General features: G+C 33.2%; 2 protein-coding genes across 2 annotated transcripts in view; one reads left to right on the forward strand and one right to left on the reverse strand.

Moving 5' to 3' along the window:
* LOC129221478 (acetyl-CoA acetyltransferase, mitochondrial-like) overlaps positions 1-13,082 on the forward strand; it is a 67,781-nt gene extending 54,699 nt beyond the window's left edge. The window contains exons 12-13 of the mRNA XM_054855958.1: positions 7,010-7,167; positions 12,870-13,082. Of these exons, the coding sequence (XP_054711933.1) occupies positions 7,010-7,167; positions 12,870-12,990 (279 nt within the window). The 3' untranslated portion in view covers positions 12,991-13,082. The remainder of the gene's footprint in view (positions 1-7,009; positions 7,168-12,869) is intronic.
* Positions 13,083-18,022: 4,940 nt separating this feature from the next.
* Positions 18,023-19,384, reverse strand: LOC129221262 (queuine tRNA-ribosyltransferase accessory subunit 2-like). The gene has a single exon (XM_054855718.1). It carries the CDS (start codon positions 19,193-19,195, stop codon positions 18,038-18,040), a length of 1,158 nt encoding a protein of 385 aa, XP_054711693.1. The 5' UTR covers positions 19,196-19,384; the 3' UTR covers positions 18,023-18,037.
* Positions 19,385-20,614: the final 1,230 nt, after the last annotated feature.

Raw genomic sequence — 20,614 nt, forward strand, 5'->3', positions numbered from 1 at the left:
AGAAAAAAAGCGTGGGGGCTTCTTATCAGTTGTCTTATATTTCTTCGACTTATCGATGCAAAAATGTAAATAGGCAGCCCCCCACACTTTTTTTCTATTACAGTAAAATCAAGTGTTTGATCAATTACTTTATATTCTTGTCATCTAAAGATTATTTTTAACTTTTTAGTTCATTTTGCTACTAAAGCGTGTTTTTTATTTCTTTCGGTGATGTTAGAAGATCGGTGTTCTGAGACGAGAGGTTTCGAAGTTAGAACTTCTAAAAATTAAACTTTACAGACGATTTTCTATAAAATTTTTAAATTTGGGAGAGGATTATCGTGGACGGGGGAATAGGAAGCTCTCCCTCAAAGTTTTTAAAATTAATGACTTTTGGAAACACAGTTTTAGAAGTTTATAAATGATGTGGGTAGGAGTGTTGCTACAGTCAAGAGTGCTCTAAGGACTGCCGCGAAGTAAAAAAAGTAGAGGGTTTACAGGGGTGAATACAGAGACAGTTTTTTGAGGGGCAACGGACAGTAAAAAGCACTCCCCCTCCCCCTCCACTCATACAATTTCAAGCTTCGTGTGTGTCTGTGTGTTTCCTATATGCTTCCCCTAAAACCCGCTACTGGGGCTGAATGAAGTTGCCTGACCCTTAATTGTTTCAAACGTATCTTAATATACAGAGAATGCCATCAGCTTCTGGTTTCAGAGGGAGTCATTACGAAATCTAAGTATTGACAATATGAACCTAAACATAAGAATAATATTCACTCAAAAATAGGTGTAAGGGTGCCAGGGCTTCTCCTCTGGAACTTTTTCGAATTTGTAGTCTTCAAAATGCATTTTTAACGATCTTTGATAATGTTTGGAAGAAAAGAGGCTACGGGCACTCCCTCGTTAATTTTTCGGTATTGAAACATTAAAATTCCATTGTTATCTACAACTATTTTAATAAAAGGGGGTCCGGTACTCTCCCCGGGAAATTTGTCGAAATTTTAGCTCTTAAAACGCTGTTTTAGATGATCTTCGGTGATACTATGGTGGAGAGATATTGGAGGGGAACCCTGGTAAATTTTTTAATTTGTAGTCTTGAAAATGCATTCTATATTATCTTTGGTAATGTGAGGGGCCCCAAGATGTTCGTTGATGCTCTCCGACCTATTTCGAAATTGAAATTTTAAAAACCCAATTGGGGATTATATGCGATTATTTTAGAAAGGGTACGGGGCTCTCCCCCGAAACTGTAGCGGTCAAAACTCAGACTATCTATGGTGATGTTATGGAAGGAGAGTTTCGGAAGCCCACTGACGGGAATTTTTCGAACGTAACGCATTTTCATCGTAAAAACGCGATTGAAGGCTATCTTTGGTAACTTAAAAAGGACCGGCAATTTTTTGAAATTGAAATCTTAAAAGCACGATTGTCGGTCATCTTTGGTAACGTTAAGAAGACGGACATTTTTTTCGAAAATAAAGCTCTAAAACGTAATTTTAGTTGGCTTTCAACAATGTTAGGGAGAGGTATTCCCGGGAGCACTCCCCCGAAACCTTTCGTAATTCAAACCCTTTAAGTAAAATTTAAGACAATCTTTAATGATTTTAGAGCGAGTGATAAGACTTTTCGAGGTTAGCTCCAAACACGCAGTTTTTAGACGAACATTGGTAATGTTGGTCGACAAAGATGTTAGGAGGCTTCGGAAATTGCCCAAAATTGAAATTCCAGGAAAGAATTGTAGATTATCTTCGATGATGATATTAGGCAGTTCGGGAGCTCCTCTCAGAAATCTTTTCAGGATTGACCATCTTTGGTGTAATTAGGGAAAAGGTTCAGGGACCTCTGGAATTTTTTGAAATTTAAGTCCTAAAACCGAAATTTTAAGCGACCTTTAATGATGGGGTGGGGGTCTTTCTCGAATATTTGAGTGAGAGCGCTCTCCTGGAAGCTTTTCGAAATTGAAGTCCTAAAAAAGTAATTTTAGGCCTTCTTTGATGACGGTAGGCGATGGGATGGGGTTGGGTAACTTTTCACCGGAATTTTTTCAAAATCAAAATTTAAAAAACACGCTTCTCGGCTACCTTTGGTGACCAAAAACAAAAGGATATGGTTCGGGGACTTCCCTTCCTTCCGCTTTCTTCTCTTATTTTACATATTTGTTTTTATTATTGATAAATATTTAGTGGAAAATGCTCCCCCAGTTTTCTTTTCTAAAACCATTTTAGTGTTTCGATAGTGAAATTTTAAATTTCCTGACAGATGTTATTTGTTTAAAATACAAGAGTTTGCGGCCCCAAAGAGAAAACTTTTAACATTTTGGAGTGATGTGATATCAAATTTGTTTTTTTTTTACTATATTTGAATTTAAATATTGTGCATCCTGAATCTCGGGATAAAGTTTTGGTTTACTTTCACTTATCAAAATTCAAACACTTTAGAACTTATTTTTATTAATTCACTACATTATTTACATCTCGCTCACACTATTATAACTTGTTTTCTATTTAAAACATATTACGAGGCTTATATAATGCTATCATGTTTATTTATCTATTCATTTTTTTATTCAACTGAATCTTGTAATGGATTTGTAGGATGCACTTTTTTTTTTTGTCGTTCAAAAATGTTTGAAACGTTCACTTCGGCGGACCTCAGTTGGGTAAATTATAATGCAGGATCTTGGATGTTTCTCAATAATATGCAAAGAATTCATTTTCTTTTTAAATTTGGCAGGGAAAATACTTTTTGTCAATTTTATTCCTTTGTTTAGTTCATTGATTGTTACTATTTCAATTCTTAAAGACTGCGAAGGTTTTCTTCTCCCCCCCCTTTTGCTTCTTTTTATCACTTTCAGAAATTGATGACTCTATTTCTGAAAAACTGGTGGATGTCAGCGGTGGCCCTGAGCCTGAGAGCCATTTCGAAAAAGTTTCGAAATTGAGGTCCTTACAAAACATTAGATCATTTTCAATTAATTGAAGACAGGGCGTTCTGTGTTTCATCCCCGGAAAGCTTTCGAAATCTGAAGTTCAACATCGCAATTGTAGGATATTTCTGCTGACTGTAAATGAAGGCATGCGTTTCAAAACCTTTTCATAGAAATTTTTCGCAGTTGAAGTATTTAATGGCATAATTGTATGGTAATTTTAGATGAAGGGATGGTGTTCGGGGACTTTATGCTGGAAAGTTTCCGAAATTAAAGTGCTGAAACGAAATTGTAGATATTTTTTTATAATTTTGGGATTGGGCTGAATTTAAGGTGGTCCTGTAGTATGTTTCCAAATCCAATGTACTAAATTTTAAACCGTCTTTTATGATTTGGAGTGTCCAGGCGCTAGCCCCTGAAAATTTTCGGAGTTGAAGTACTTTAAATGAAAATTTTGTTTATCTTTAGCAATGCTGTGGCAATGGGGCGACTTATATCTCTGGTATTAAAACGGTGGTTGCCGCTGATTTTAATTGGCATATTGATTTTCGATTATTTTTTTTCTTTTTCATTCAAGTTTGAGAAAACAATTTTTAATCATATCTTCAATTTTGCACCAATCCACATAAAAAGTATGTGGAAGTGTGAAAAGTGTCAAATGAAATGGCTAAAAATAAAGGCAATCTGACCCTATGAAAAAGCTCAAATTTAACGCTATTGAGTGTGGTAAGTTGAAAATGAGAAGATAATACGCGTACAACCATTTTGTGTACAGTCGGATCCCGCTACAACGCGATCCGACTTACGCGAAATGGCTATAACGCGAGTTTTTCATGAGTAATGAATTTTTTTATTGCGGACACAAATTTCTCGCCTCCAACATGAATTTTTTTTGGAAAAAAGCGGCGGAGCATTAGAATGGGCTTCATCGACACTATAACATAAAATATTGGTTTTGTGAGTGGACTTTCATCCCTTTTGCATCACTGAAAGCGGAAGTACACACACTGTGTTAGTCTAAACAGCGCTTTGCTGTAGTTTATACAAATAACCGGTTCGATTCTTAATGTGTTTTTTTTTCATTTCACGTATGAATGTTCATAAAATAGAATGGTTCCCAAACCCCTTTTTTTATCTAAAGTTGGCAAACGTGGAAAGGCAAAGAGACCATTAAAGAAAAGGTCAAAATTCTGGATATGCTTGAACAATTAAAAGTGGATATCGAAGGAAGCACAGCAATTGGATATGAGTGAATCTTCGATACGTAAATTTGAAGTCAAGAAAAGGAAATGCATGAACGTTCAGAACTTAGTTTAAGTTTTAATACTGAAGCTCGCAGAGTAGTGTCTGAGCGAAATATAAACATCATGAAAATGGAGCTGCTCTTTTTTTGTGGCTTAAAGAGGCCAGAAAGATGGGTGTTCCCACACTGCATAAACCATCATTTTCTTCACTTTAAAAATTACGATTAAGTTTAAGATACCTACTGTTCAGTGCTATAATAATGCAAGTATCGTACTGTTCTAATTCATGTCAGTCATTAATCATTGATTTTTTGCTTCGTAACAGCAAATTATGTTAAACAGTAACGCTTTTTCTAAAATACAGTAAAAAGTCAGTTCTTCATAAAAGATACGGTAATACACGGTTAAGAAATAGTTTAAAACAATGTGAGGGGTGTTAACACATGTCTGAAATAATTGGGTATGTTTATAAAAAAATTTTAAACATCGTTGTTCCACAACGCGAAATTTCGACTTGCGCGAGGGGTCTTGGAACGCATCCGTCGCGTAAGTCGGGATTCGACTGTAATCATGCGCTATATTAATTAATGATTCAAAATAAACTATTTTTAACGAAAAAAATCTCTCATTAAAAATTAATGGTTCCTACTTCTAATTTTGGTAACCAAACTGTTGGGAGCGGGGGGGGGGGATCAGAGCGCCGTGAAGTCTTCATGGAGGCGCCGGCGCCACGTAATTTTCAGTTACTTCACTATAATAGAAAAAAATATGAAACTGTTGAAATGTCCCGCAACGCTCCTGAATCATGAATAACAATAAAGTGCTATGCAATGCAGGTATACCAGTTTTCTTCATTTTTGTCGGCTTGTTATGATTAGTTACAGTGGCGAATCTAGGGAAGGAGCTATGAGTGTATGAGGCTGCAGCCTCACTCCTTGCCCGCACTTAGTGAAACCAAAGTTTTTGCTTTTCTTTTGCTTCATTGGAAGCGACATTAAGACGATATAAAAAAAAAAATCGACCTCAGCCCCTCCTCCCCGCTCCCCCAACTGAAACTCTGGCTTTGTCACTGAGTTGTAGAGAGGTGGGGTCCTGGCGCCTTGGTTCAAAAGAGAATCTGAAACGAAAGCGTAAGTCAAAAATTTTAATAGAAAGGTTTATAGTTTCAACTAAGTTCAAGTCGGCGCTGAATGGTTACTTATTTTTGTTTTTACGATTCGTAAATTTATACTTCAAATAAAAATTTTCAAAAATCCTATGATGTCACTTTTATTTTGAAGAAGGAGGGGAAAACTCCACCGTGATTTTATTCTTTGGGTGAAGGAGGCAGATTTTGATGGGAATAAGAAAAGCATTTTGCATTAACGATTTCGAATAAACTGATGAATGGAGGCAACTTTGGACTTTAAAATGGGATATTACGTAGTTTTATGATGTCAAGTCGTCTTATTTCATGCAATAAATGTTATAGTACCTGGCGCCGCAATATTTGGTACAAAACCCTTAAAAAAAAAGGCTAAGGCATCGGCGCACTAAGGCACTGGCGCACCGGGAATTTTCCCGGTGTCCCGGTGGCCCAGTACGCCACTGCTCTTGTTAAAAAAGACTTTATATCATATTTTTATATTTCTGAATCATTTTCAAAAGTTGAATGTTGAAGATTCTTCTAAACCAGCAGTTCCCAAACTTTTTCTCCTTGCAAACCCCTTCTAAAATCTGAAAGAAACTGGCGAACCCCTTGTTCAGTAAGTAATATGTAAGAAGCAAAAATATGTACACAGAATAAAATTTGGGAATGCTACAAGTAGCCACATTATTTAGTAGTTTGTAGTGTAGAGCACTCATAGCTGCCAACTTGTATGGTTTAGCCGTACATTGTAAGATTTTTGGTCGTTTTGTACGATTTTTAGTTTTTTGGACTGTCTGACGCGTTCACATTGTGCATGAGCCAGGCAATGCATCGTGCATGAAGCATTGTCTGGCTATTATCACACGCAGTGATTTGCTTGTTATGAGAATTATATGTGGTGTTCTAAAGTTTTTCTATTCATTTAAGTAGGACTAGATAGAGCTGTGCACTTCTTTATCAAATAATAGCATGGAGAACATTTTAATCTGTTAGAACGTACAGAAAAACTTGTTTTGAACAAGTTTTTGATAGACAATTTTTGAAAGCTGCAAAATCAAACACTTTTCAAAGTTTAAGTTCAAAGAAATAAAAGTTTATTTATTTACTTATTTTTAAATTTATTTATTTATTTTGCTAATAAAAGCACAGATCAAGTTCACATAAGGATTTGAAAATATTATAATACTTTAAATTTTAATACTTTGCTTTATAATGGTCAAAAAAGCATAGAAATTTAGCCACCAAATACATTGTAAGATTTTTTAAGTTGACAGGTTGGCAGCTATGCGCACTATTTTTTGAAAAAAAAAATTAGAGTAGTCAGTAGTGCAATACAAAAACTAGTAGTGTGGTCATTTCTGGAGACTACTTTTAAATAAAGTTTTTGAAATAAGAAACAAGATTCAAACAAATCCAACTGCTACAAATCTTATGCGAGTACATCATGGTTGATTTTCTTCAATAAGTTTCAGTAAACATTTCTTATCATCCCAGATTTTTTTGAAAATGTTGAGTTGATTTACATTATTTTTATATTAATCTTTTAATGGAACCTTGTGAAGTGTGAGACCTCAAACTGCCACTGTATATCCTACATGTATAATATATCTGTGATTAGCAATAACCTCACTTTTAAGGTAACATTTATAATTGATAGTGGAATATATTTATGAGAGGAAGTTAATCAAGTTTCATTGTTAAAATGTTTTAATATTTTAAATTTTCTTACAGGTCCTGGGGAAAACTGGATTGAAAATTGAAGATATAGCTTTGTGGGAAATAAATGAAGCTTTTAGTGTTGTTGTTCTAGCAAATATCAAAATGTTAAATTTAGATCCTGAAAAAGTTAATGTGAATGGCGGAGCTGTCAGTCTGGGTCATCCTATTGGGCAAGTTCTTGCTATATGCTTTTTTTTAACACCGCAAATTTAAAATAATACATATTGTATGTCACATAATTTAAAAATGAATTATTTAATTATCCTCTTTTTGTATCTTAATACCAGCAAATTAAGAAATATTCCTTTAATATACTTACTGCTCATTTTCCTAGCTGTTTACGATGGTAACTTCCAATTCATTTTTATTAAAAACTGAAATACATTTGAGGCAAACTTAAAGCAAATACAGTGGAAGCGGGTAAATTAAATCTACCACTATAATGTATCAAAGCATCAAAAATAGAATAAAATCCTACTTTATTGAATCAGCCACTTTATGGAATGAAAACTGTTAAGAACAAACCTAATTCATAAAAACGCCAGCCACTGTACTTATCAAAGCTAATTCCTTTTAAAATACACTGGCCTCAAAAAGTTAAGGTACAACATGTTTTTCGAAGCTCACCATTAAAAAAATGCATTAATGATGATTACAAACTTTAAAATTATTTATGAAAAAAACAATAGCTACCACTTTTATTTTATAGAAAAGAACATATCTAATGCAAATATCAAGCTTTCATACTTTTGTGTGAATAGAGTCCAGAAAATGTCTCAGAGACGTCGTTTACCCCGATTCGTTAAGGTGGCGGGCAGTTGGATGGATGGAAATGGGATTGTTGCAAGCTGATGCTGCTAGACGCCTCAATATGTCTTGTAGTTGTTCAGCTACTTTGAAATGAATACCAATCCAAAGATTCTGTGTCCAGAAGACCAGTTCCAGGCTGACCACGAGCTACAACACCTGCAAAAGACTGTTTTCTAGTTTTTTCGGCCCAAAGGAGAAAAACCACTACTGTGCGGAAGCTCATTGCAGATCATTTGTAGCATCAGGAAGAAGAATGTCTGATGCTATGGTGTGAAATCGTTTTCACAATGCAGGTCTCTGTGCAAGATGACCAGTTGTGTGTGTTCCCCTCAACAGACCACAGCGAAGGATCCGCTTATGCTGGGCTAGAGAATATATATCCTGGACCCAGCAGCAATGGGCCTCTGTGCTGTTCACAGAAAAGTCCTGATTTACATTGAAAAATGATTCAGGCAATCTACTGAACTAGAGGGAACAGCGCACTAGAAACCACCAACCCGCACTATTGAAAGACACAGTTATAGAGGTGGTAGAATCATGGTTTGGGCGGGAATCTCATTTGGTGGTCACACTGACCTGCATGTGTTCCATGGAGGAACTCTGACTGGTCTGAGATATCGGAATGAGATCCTTGATCTATATATCCGCCCATATGCTGGTGCTATTGGTAATGACTTCATTCTGGTGGACTATAATGACGACCTCACCGAGCTCGGATTGTTGAGGAGTATCTTGAAGATCACAGTTACGAACGAATAGAATGGCGATCTCCATACCTGAATCCAATAGAACATCTTTGGAATTATCTTAGCAGACAGGTTTCTGCTTTAAATCCTCCTCCAAGGTCGTTACGTAAGCTGGAACAAGGCTTACTCCGTGTCTGGTCTTCGCTTCCTATTCCGGTATCCGATAACTTAACACTAGAATGCCGAGAGGTGTCATTTTGACACCTCAATATTTTAAAAATTATGCAAAATGTCAAATTTGCACGGGATCCATACGAATTTTTGTGACTTTTATTTAATATGTAAGGAAAACTCATGCACAAAGTTATGAGAAATTAACTTTTTAAAAATTGTTCTTATGGGTGCATTTAGCTAGAACGCCGATGTGGTGTCAATTCGACCCTGCAATAATTTTATCTCCAATATACTGATTTTTTTTTAAACAGCAATTCCATAATAAGCGTCAGAGTACTGAAGGTTACCATTGCCAGTAAGCAAATTTTAATTTTTCACACCTGCTTATCACTTGATAGTTTCTGATGCCATATGAGCGCTCATGTGATATGATTTATCAATTGCACAGGGCTTTTGGATTTTCTTTTTTGCTGAGATGGTTGATGCGCTTGCATATGTGTTGGCAGCTCTTTGGATTATTTATGATGCTTTTTATTCAAGCAATTTATAGTATTATAGTTTGAAAATTTAAAAATGTCTTGCAAAAAAGGGCTAAAGGTGCGAAATGCACAGTTGATTTGCAGGAAAAAAGAAAAGGAATGAACATGAATTTTAAAATATCAGCCCACCAAAGCGCAAAAAATGTGAAGGAAATGTGGCGACCAAAATATGTTTTTCCTGTAAAAGAGTAGTATGTGGAAAGTGCATCAAACATATAAATTATCTCTGTGTTAAATGTACATGATGTAGGTAAGTTTTTCTGAATGTTATTCCGCATAATTATTTTTTTCCCATAGATATAATAATTCATCTATCAATCAACTTGATGTCATTTTATTATTTTATTACCATTCATAAATTAAAAACATATTAAAACAAAAGTTGCATTTATTTTGTACAAATATCTCTCTTAATTTTGACCAGTGTCGAAATGACACTAGTCGGCGTTCGAGTGTTAATAAACAGCATGGAAAATCGATGCCACCAATACATTCAAGTTAGGTGGGACACATTCCTCATTAAAACTCATTTTTGTACTGTTTCTATGACATTTTATTGTAATGTTCTCTTTTTTTCAAGAATGGACTTTTCTGCAAAGATTGCTTTTATTGTTTTTGCAATACACTTATACAAATTTCTATGACCCATCCAATAAAAAACCGTTTAATGCTCATATCCTCCAAATTTTTTGTTTCTACATTCATTCATTTGCAAATTAGATGCAAGAAAACGGTGGTACCTTAACTTTGAGGCCAGTGTATGCTAAGGAGCAAAGGTATAGTATTTAGGAGGTGGTATGAACGTGACAGGTTTTAGCCTATGAAATGTATGACTATAGAATGTAAAGTAGATGCTTTTTAAAACTGGACTACAAAAGTAGTAGAAAAAATGAAAGACCAAAACTACTCAGCTGTAGTTGAAAGGTCATGGCTAGTTTCCAACATAAATGAAAGGGATGAAATTAAACCATTTAAGTTGACAAGGAATTCCCAAGCTAAAAGTTTAAACAGCATTCTTCAATGTTCAATAAGTGGGAATTAGATTTGAGAATCTAGAGTCGGATTATTGTCAAAAGTGAGAAGTTCATCAATTAAGTTTCTTTCTGCTGATAATATGAGACCGTAGAACACCTTTTTTTTTTCTGTATTTTTTCACTTAAAAGTCAACTTTGAAGACAGTCAGATTGTTTTGACTGTTATTCAAAAAATAAGAAAATCCTTTTTTTGACTTTATCCTTGTCTTTGTCAATAGTTCAACATTATGTTAATTGAATTACTCTAGTTAAGAAGTCTTAGTATATGAGGGGGAAAATTCTGGCTCTGATTGTGAACTGCTTTATGTATTATTTTTTTTTCAATCCAACAGTGATAAGTTCTAAGGACGAAATATTTTCATCTGACATTGTGTTCAACTAAAACATTTTCAATTTGCTTGATTTGTTTTCATTACTTGAAAAATAATTTTGGTACTATAATATTTGTGTTTTATTGAGTTACTTGCAATATTGTTGGTTACTGTCAGCTGCATTAACTAAAATGATGCTGCTTTTAATTTATAGAATGTAGAGAAATGATTTAATGATGTTTCTAACTGATTATTAAGAGCCAGTTTTTATACGAACCGGACAGAAATTGGGTGCTCGGATATACACCATTTTTGATTTTGCTCAAATATTTATGGTGTATTCTTTTAAAGATTTTAGAAAACATGTGTTTTTTTCCTTCAAAAAAATCTTTGGAAACCTGTAAAAATTCGTAAAGTGGAACCCGACGTAGAGGTTTTTCCAAATCAGAGTTTTTTAAAATTCGTTTATTTCTGTGCATTGAGCATCCGCCAAAAAAATTCTTGTTGTGACAAATATGACATTTAGTATCTGAATTGAAATATATCGTAAATTTTGTGGCTGACCTTCAATGGACCCTGGCAGGGGTGGCTTAACTGGGCTGGAGAAAGTGAAAATGTGCAATGTTAGAGGCCTCTTGGTTCCATGCAGTGAGGCTCCACCATAGTTTTTGTTTATAGTTTGTGTAATAATATATATAAATTATTCAATACCCTCATTAGTTGCTTGGCTCATCCTCTGTGCTGCCGAAAATTGGCGGTTTTCTATTAAAAAAAATGCTAAAAAGTGCATTTTTCACGAGCCTTTATCTCAGTGCACTGAGGGTCAGTGTAGAACTGGATACCTGCATTTCAAACTAGAGTATGTATATTTTCACAAACAAGTAACAGAACTATGGAAAAATTCTTTTCAAGAATACAATACGTATTTCAAAACAGTACAATGAACTATTCAGTTTTCAGTTCAATCAACATATCTGGGTTTAAACTTTCCCTAGGGACTTCCAGATACTACTTAAAAAACTAGTATGATCAAAAAACTTACTATAAAAGAGTTATAGGTTTGCAAGTAGACTGGTTACGCTCACTTGAATTCTTTATAATATTAGGAACTGGAAGCAAAGTGAAAAAAAAAAAAACTGATATTGCGGTTATAACGTAAGTTATTTGTAACACTCTTTTCAAGGTGTTTTAGGCATATTTTATAATATTTTAATTAAGATAGCTTTTTTTCTTTGATAATAACTTATTTTCTACCATTTTAGTCTGTACATTATAGGGATAAAAATTATTTTCTCAGCACTAAACTACCATGATAGCAAACAATTTCAGTGTCATATTTTATTACTCATGATAAAAGCAATATTATGACATTATAAAACAAGGGTACAATTGCCTAACTGACAAGTGTCAATAAATGTGTATTTTAGTGGGACAATAAAAAAAAAGCAAGATAAATCATATAGTTTGAGTACAACTAACTGGATGCGTCGTTAACTCGTATGCTATTTCCTCATTTTGAAGTGCATTTTTATGAGCCTGCAGAACCATTGCCCATAGTTCTGTCACTTGTTTGTGAAAATACATACTCTAATTTGAAATGCAGGCATCCAGTTTTACACTGACCCTCAGTGCACTGAGATAAAAGGTTATGAAAACTGCACTTTTTAGCATTTTTCGATACCAAAAACTGCCATTTTTTGGCAGCACAGTGGGCGAGCCATACAACTAATAAGTGTATTGAATAATTCAAATGTATTATTACATAAATTATGTACAAAAACCATGGTAGAGCCTCAGTGCATGGAACCAGGAGGCCTCAAACATGTCACATTTTCACTTTCTTCGTCTCTGTTTAGCCACCCCTGCCAGGGTCCCCTGAAGGTCAGCCATAAAATTTACGATATATTTCATTTGAGGCACTAAATATCATGTTGTAATTGCAAAGATTACTTTTGCTGATGCTCAATGGGCAGAGATAATTGAATATTAAAAAATGTCGATTTGAGAAAAACCCTAAGTCGGCACCAACTTTCGAAATTTTTGTGGATCACAAACTTTTTTTTGGAAGAAAAGAAAAAATATGCGTGTTCTAAAATCATTTGAAGAATTCACTGTAAAAGTTTTAGCAAAATCAAAAATGGCATGTATCTGACCTGCCTGACTTTATAAAAACTGACTCATAATATCTTATACACATTATTTTATAAACAATTGCAAAAAACAAAAATATAATTTTAAAATGGGTTTGACCAGTTTAGAATATTAAAAAACAATGGTTTGTATATTTTGTTTAAATCGTTTTTTTTTTCTCCTAACAGAATGTCTGGTACAAGAATAGTGAATCATTTAGTTCATGTGTTATCTCCTAACCAGTATGGATTGGCTTCTATTTGTAATGGTGGTGGTGGTGCATCAGCTATTCTCATACAAAAATTGTAAATAATTTATAGTGCTGAACTCTTATTAAAAAAATAATCTTATATATTTTTTCTATGGAATATTTTTGTGCCATTAAAAATGAATAGTTTTTATATATATTATTGTCTTAAATAATTTTTATTTAAATCAGTTTTCTTTTAGCAGTTATTTGGTTCTGATCTATTGAGATTGATGTTTTGTTGAGTTTTCATTCTCTGCTTGAAATTTAGAAGACTCTTTTTTTTTCCTTTGTTGATAGTCCCAAAATTGACAAGTAGGTATTGAACAATTAGTTGTTGCTGTGGCTTTCACCCAGTCTACTAATCTTAACTGTTGAATAGCCTGTGTGGGTGAGCAAAATGTTCCAAAGAAATTGCATCAAAACAAAAATAGTGTCCCCCCTCATGCCCCTGCTCTCCATCTTGATAACAGATGATATGACTACTCTGTAGTGTTCAAGTTTTTCATTACAAGATGAGTTGCCAAATCAACCAATGATCTGAAACTTGATGTCTTGGGTCTTTTTTTCCCCAATTTCCGTTAAAAAGTATTACTGGTCAGCTCATTAAAAAAAATAATTTAAAGGCTGTAGGGGGATTTTTTTCCCCTTGTAAATGTAACCACATTACATAATAATGTAGTGAAATATAAAAAAAAAAAAACCTTATGTTTTTGTCTTTAATACATGCATTGTAAAATAATTCTGCTTTACTACTAAACTCACCCAAAACTTGGAATGAATTCCAAGATTGTCTCATCTCGGAAAACTTTTAACAATTGTTTTTTCCCTGAAATTTCTATTCTTTGTTATACTGCAGTTTTTGATAACATTTAAAAAAAGTAAAGATTTTCATAGGCTCCCATATGAGGAAAAGGGGAAAGTGGGGGCTTAAGCCCCCCCCCCCCCACACACAGAAATTAGAACTTCCTTGCTTTTAGTACTTTTTTCTTTGCAAAATGTAAAAACATTTCTTCTCCAGCAATTAATGAATAAGTTATTAAAAATGTCAAATTTTAATAACTTGAATCTGTACTGAAATCTGTTTCCATGTGGAAAATCTTGCATAACCATGGTGAAAATATTTGAGCCCCCCCCCCCCTAAAATTTTGCATATGGGGGGCCATGTGATTTCTTCAAATTGTACAACAGAAAACCAGTTTTTTGTTTCTACTGCAAAATTTCAATTTTCTAAAATTAAATCCTTTTGAAATTTGCAATTAAACTTCTTTGCAAAAAAAAAAGGAAAAAGTCGAAGAAGAGTAACAATTGTTTAGAAAAAAATAAAAGAGATCTTTAACTGAAAGAGCGACAGCTTTCTATGCTGAATTAGTCTTCAAGCTGGTATTTTACAGAACGGAACTGTGGTAAATGCTTCAAATTTGTTGATTGAAGAGAAATTTCTTTCTTTCGAAATGATATTATATGACAAAAGGTAATGTCTGACAGGAGAAAAACAGCGAGAAACATATTGTGATTTTTTACAATAAAAGTAAGTAATATTCATACCATTTCAGGGTGGGGACAGGAACTATGAAAAAAAAATTTCCCAACTTTTCCCTAATTAACGTTACAAATAATAATGGTTTTCTATCTTTGCCCTACTTGAAAGCCATTGCATATTAAATAAAATGCTGTGTTTAAAGCATTTTAAGCTGTTGATTAAAAATATATTTTGAAAAGATGCTCTTTTTTTGGGTGTGAAAATAGTATATTAAATTATCTACAGGAATATATATTATAGGAAGTCTAAAACAAATACCTTACTTCCAGTAACCAATTAGCATAAGAATTCTAAGAAATTATTAAAACCATCTTAAAGACATGTCTAATCATAATAAAACTAAAAAATTATATGGAAATAATTTTGAACTAAATTTTCAAGCAGTATAATTATTGTTGCAAGAATAACAAGTGATAGTAAAAGAAAAGAAGTAATGTAGTTTTATTTACGTAAATAACAGACATATATTTATGTAAAACAAATTAAAATCTTCTAACAACCAGTCATATTGAACTATTCTCTGGTTTTAAGGAATGAATGCAGCATTTTAACTGTTGAAAAGTAATAAAAATATTTTCTTATGTACACAAGGTAACTCAATTTCAAATAATTTCATTATTTGTCAAAAATAAATAAATGAATAAATAAAAATAAATAGTAACACCATTAAAATGAAAAAAAAAAAACTAATTTCAAAATATATATTCGTATAAGTTTTTTTTTTTTTTTTTTTTTTTGAGTCTTAAAAAAACCCTTCATGTAATGTGAGGTGACGGCGAATAAGACGATGGCAAAAAACAAAGTTGATTTTGATTTTCATTCAATTCTAGGAATTAAATTAAAAACATGAAGAAATAACTTTTAAGCTTTTATCAGCGTTAATTTAAAAAACAAATATTTCTTCTTGAAATCATGATTGCAGTACGCTAATTATTTCAAGACAGCGAGTAAAGGCAAGTGAGCTAAGACATTAATGACAGCTTCTTCTTTCCATGTAGGGTTGTTTATTTTACAAAATGAAAGTCAAATTCAAGCTACATTAAAAAAAGCCACTTTTTATGGTTCATTTATTTATTTTATTTTCCAATTTAGAAATCAAAACTAGAAATTATAAAAAAAGAAGTGTCAAGACTTTTAGATCATAATTATTTGTATTACTTTGTATTTCTGTTTACGAAACATTATTTAGCACAAGCAATAACTTTTAGTTCATGTAATCATTGTATAGATATGACTAAATCAATTGTTTAACTAAAACAAGTCATACTTGCTTAATGAAATTATTGCCAAGTGTTTGTGACACCTCAAAATACTTTGGGATAAAAAATGTAAGTCTAATTCATATCTAATTTTTTCTTTGGGGTTTTCACATAACTCATCAAAATCTTAAGAAAAACGTGAGTTGAGCTGTTAAATTTGCATTAATTACCACGCATACTGTGCTCTAAAAACCAGCCTTAGCAAAGGTCGAAACATCAAAACTGCAGCTAGGCATTTGGTATTCATGAAGACACTAATGTGTTTGAAGAGGAGATTTTAAATGATCTCGGGGGGAAAAGAAATGAATAAAAGATTTAAGTAAACTTTGATAAATATACTCTGCTTTTCCTCACTTAATTAGTTTTTAAAGTCATAGTGATATCCATACGAATTTTTAATTTTAAATCGAGTGTTATAAATGAATATTTATTAATCTATAAAAACTCTTTGATAAAATATATTGAATATTTTTACACTATTGATGAATGCAAACAAAAGTAACAATTTTTGATTTTGAAAACCCCTCCCAGAATTTTTTTCTGCCTGCCCCACTGCTTTTATTACCTACATATACTCACGGGCGGATCTAGAGGGGGGCCAAGGGGGCCATGGCCCCTCCCAAAGCCTTGTGATTGTAGGAATGTTTGAAAAAAAATATTATGAGAAGATAACAAAATATAACACATGTGTTTTACTGAAAAAGAAGTATAAGCCTTAATTGGGGGATAAATTATATCCCTATCCTCAAAGCAAAACTTTTATTTCCAAAATATTTCACCATCTTTTACATCATTTCTTGATTCCAACTACAGACACGTGGACGATCTCTAAATGCTAATGTTCTCGGAGTATACCTATTGTTCACAAGAACAAAGAGAGCCTAAATTTTCGTTTTTATGGCTTTAATTTCGAAACTAGGGGGAAGGGAACCCCTTTTCTCATGCCCTTTCACAAATGCCTTGATATGTATCAAAAAATTGCATTTTAAGTCTTTTATTTGAAAAAATTGTCCATGGAAACTCTAAAAACTGACCTTTCTCCGTACATCTTCAAAAATAGACAAAATGCATTTTTAGTTTCCTAATTTTAAAAAATTACTCGGAAATTTAAATTTTGAAACATTTTCAAGGGAGATTCCTAAATCCACCCCCTCACCTAATGTCTCGATACCCCAAAAATTGAGTTTTTAAAACGTCACTTTAATAAAATTTCTGGGGAGTTCGGAGTGTGTTCAAAATTTTCGGATGGCCCCTCCCAAAACAATCGGCTGGATCCGCCACTGCATATACTCGTATGTTGTATTTGTTCTTTTATGAATGAAGTATACTTTTTTTGTTTTTAAGATGCTTTAATTTTGTTTTAAGTAAACAAACGATATTAATTATGCACCTTTTAGTAGATTTTTTAGTTTTATACAGAAAAATCCAAAATTTTGATTCACAGTCATTACATATCTTCAGTTTAAATAGAGGGAGAGGTATATATAGAATAGGACCCCAATTTCAGAATGCTGAAGATTTGAAACTTTTTTCTAAAGTTTAATAAAAATTGCAAAAAAAAAATATTTTTTTAAAAAGAAAGTTTTAAATTAGTTAATATTGTGCTATTGATTGTTGAAAACACAGTAATTGTAGCTTATTTTTATGCTTCTTTAATGCTATGTGTAATTACGCAAAATATTTTAGCATCCTCCTTCGGTTTATGACTTTTTATTTTCTCATCAGTATAAAATACAAAGAATAATTATTAAAAATACAAAGTCAGTTCTCAGTATAAATATGATCTATTTATTGTATCGCTCAACTTTAATGTTTAATAACAAGGAGCAATGGGAAGGGAGAAATTCATATAGATCAAAATTTGGAAAAAACATGCCAAATATTACAAGGCTTGATTATCTTTGCTATTTTTTGAGTAATACTCTAAAATCTGGAAAGGTTGCAGTAACTATACAATATATTGCAGTCCCAAGCATTCCGTATTTGGGGTCTCATACTGTATTTAGTTTTAAATGAAAACTGATGCAGCTCCCTAATCTTTTGATTGGTAAATATGCCCGAGAATGAGTCATGTTACAGTAATTTAAGCTTTAAATGTATATTACCTCTAAGGATTCACTTACCCTACGTCATCTGGTTTTTATTTTTCACATTGTTAACATTCAGTAGGCTGCTTAATACAATGTTTAAAAATAATGATCCAAAACAGAAACAAGAACTAAAGATAATAAAATAAAACTTTAATTCACATTCTTAATCAATATTTCTTTTTATTCTAAGTTGTTCGTGGAATTAATTTCATAAATATTATTCAGCCTTTTGCATCGCAATTCTGATTGCATTGAAAAATTCCAACAAATGATGAAGATTGTGAATCATCAACAATATATATGCCAGTAATTCAGAGGTAGTTAATAAATGGTGAATATAAGCACGAGTATAATGTTTACATGTGTAACACTCGCAGGTGCTTAAAATAGATGACAAGTCCATCTTGAATGCTTCGTCAAGCAAACATAATTTAGATATTTTTCGTGATTTTTTTATATTGTCGGAACAAGATTTAAAATGGTTATTTAATGATTCTAGTGGATAAATTAATGCTTCTCCAGCTTCAGTCAATTGAAATGCATATGATGAATCAAATATATCAATTCCACATTTAATAGCTTCTATCATAAATTCTGGTCTAAGTGGACCATATAATATCCTTGGCTTGTCTGCTGGAAGTAAATTTATTGTGTCTAATAAAATTGGTTTGATTTCTTCAAACTCTAAATTTTCTGCTTGGGGACCATTCATATGAAAACCATCAATTACAAATCCATCAACAGGTCTTAGAGCAGTTTCTTGAGCAGATTTTTTTCTTAAAAATAAATCATAACCACCTTGAATAGTACCAAAAATTGAAGTATTTTCCAGTTCGCTACATTTTTTATGCTCCTCTAAACATTCATCTAAAAATCTTAAAGAATGGTCGACTGCCTTATTTAAACGCTTTTTAGATGAATCTCTTGGTGTATCACTATCACATAGAGCCTGGTACCAAATGGGTTTCATTGCTTTAACTGCACTCATGAACTGGTCAGTGTTAAGTAATTTCTTGCCTCCATGCGTCCAAACGGACACTCCTTTCTTCACATTATAGCCCGATGGAGTCAAAGTAGCTGGATCTTGTATTGATAAATTAAATGCGAATTCAGGAAGACCTACAAATGCTCCCAACCCCTTTCCTTGAGTTTCGACTGCTTCTTTGAACTCTACAACTGTTGGTAATGTATTTAATAACAGCATTTTATGATTTTTCAGTCTCTGCAAGGAATTAAAAGTTAAATGTGGCACTGTACCTCCTTTAGCATAAGTTAAAACCATGGGAGTCTGAAATATCTCAGAGTTCCAAGGTTTTGGAAGATCAGTTATAATTGCTGTGCGCCCAATATTTGAAAAACTTTCAATAAATTTCATCTTTATTAAGTTATTATAAAATTAGCGTGTTGTATGAAAAAAAAATGCGGTGCCAAGCAGAATGCACACTTATCTTTTTTCTATCTTTAGTAGAGACTCAGGAATGATGAGGAACATAAAATGGCTCGCTTATCTCTTTCATGCGATCTCTTTTAAAAGAGTTGTGCAATTGTGAGAACACTTGCTTTCTTCCGTGTGTTTTTAAAAAATGAAGGTAAACAAACATAACGTTGCCAACTCGGTAAAAAAAATAAATGACTTACGGTCACAGTTACACTTAGTTTGCGATCACCGAGCATTGGTTGGTTAGCAACCGGTAGTAACCACTGACGTCATTAGTTGTCATGTAATCAACCGATCGCTAGCTACCGGTCGAAGTCGTCGAACGTAATTAATGTCACAATATTCAGACAACCCACGGCCTCCGGCATCGAAACCAGAGTTCCTACAAAACAAGTATTCACAACAGGAGGGTACAACAGTGACAGAATAGGAGGTCATTGTGACCTTCCAAAAATTTCCTTATTCAGCATACTTTGTCTGAAGATCCGGAAAATTTAAATAAAAGAAAGAAAAAAACTTCATTGAAAGTTTATTTTCCGAAATGAAGACAGATGTTAAAAATCCATATACGAATTAGAAAACTTCGTAAGTTAACTCTACGGTAAGATTCGAATGAATACGGAGAGGTATGTCTAAAAGGGTCATTCGATTAAACCCAAAATAGCTTTAACAGACCCTATAAATCCTTGTCAGAATTGTAAAGTTTGAACACAAGGACTCTCAAAAAAAAAAAAAAAAAAAAAAAAATGCTTTAGGCCCTTGATATCTTAATCGGGCCCAGCCTTCTACATAATTAAATACTACTCGTTTCCGCTTCCGATTCATACACCATCTCTCCGTAGTCAAGCTTAATCATTTACCCTCATGTGCAGGCTCTTAATTAGATTGACAATTTTTATTACTGCGGCTTGTAGAAATCGGAAGATTTTTTTTTTTCGTATGATTCTTTTCTTCTAAAAAATAAATAAAATGAAATGCTTTCGAGAATACCAAGACATTTTTTTAAGCAACTTTGTAACCCTTCCACACTCTTACGTTACCCGATTGAACCCCGAGTTGTGACTTACTTTATATGAAAGATCAAATTATATCTCCTGAAAAGTACCAAAATAGCATTCTGGCACCAAATCACCCGATACAGCAAAACTTCTATGAGCGACTACCTCTATTACCGACTAATTTTCTAAGGCACTGTTTAGCCTCTCTATCTACACTGTTAAAAATCCCCGTCTAGGAAGATACCCCTCCCGCCGATAACAGTGGCCCCAAATCTCACTCACAATACTCAGCGCTCAATTTTCCCATTTCGTAAAAATTCTATAAGTTACTCAGCACCAAAAAATGAAGGAATTTTCG

The sequence above is a fragment of the Uloborus diversus genome, chromosome 4 (assembly GCF_026930045.1).
Source record: "Uloborus diversus isolate 005 chromosome 4, Udiv.v.3.1, whole genome shotgun sequence".
NCBI lineage: Eukaryota > Metazoa > Arthropoda > Arachnida > Araneae > Uloboridae > Uloborus > Uloborus diversus.

What these genes read in the sequence shown, in the direction of transcription:
- LOC129221262 (XM_054855718.1), bottom strand. Translation starts at nt 19,195, where the DNA reads ATGAAATTTATTGAAAGTTTTTCAAATATTGGGCGCACAGCAATTATA.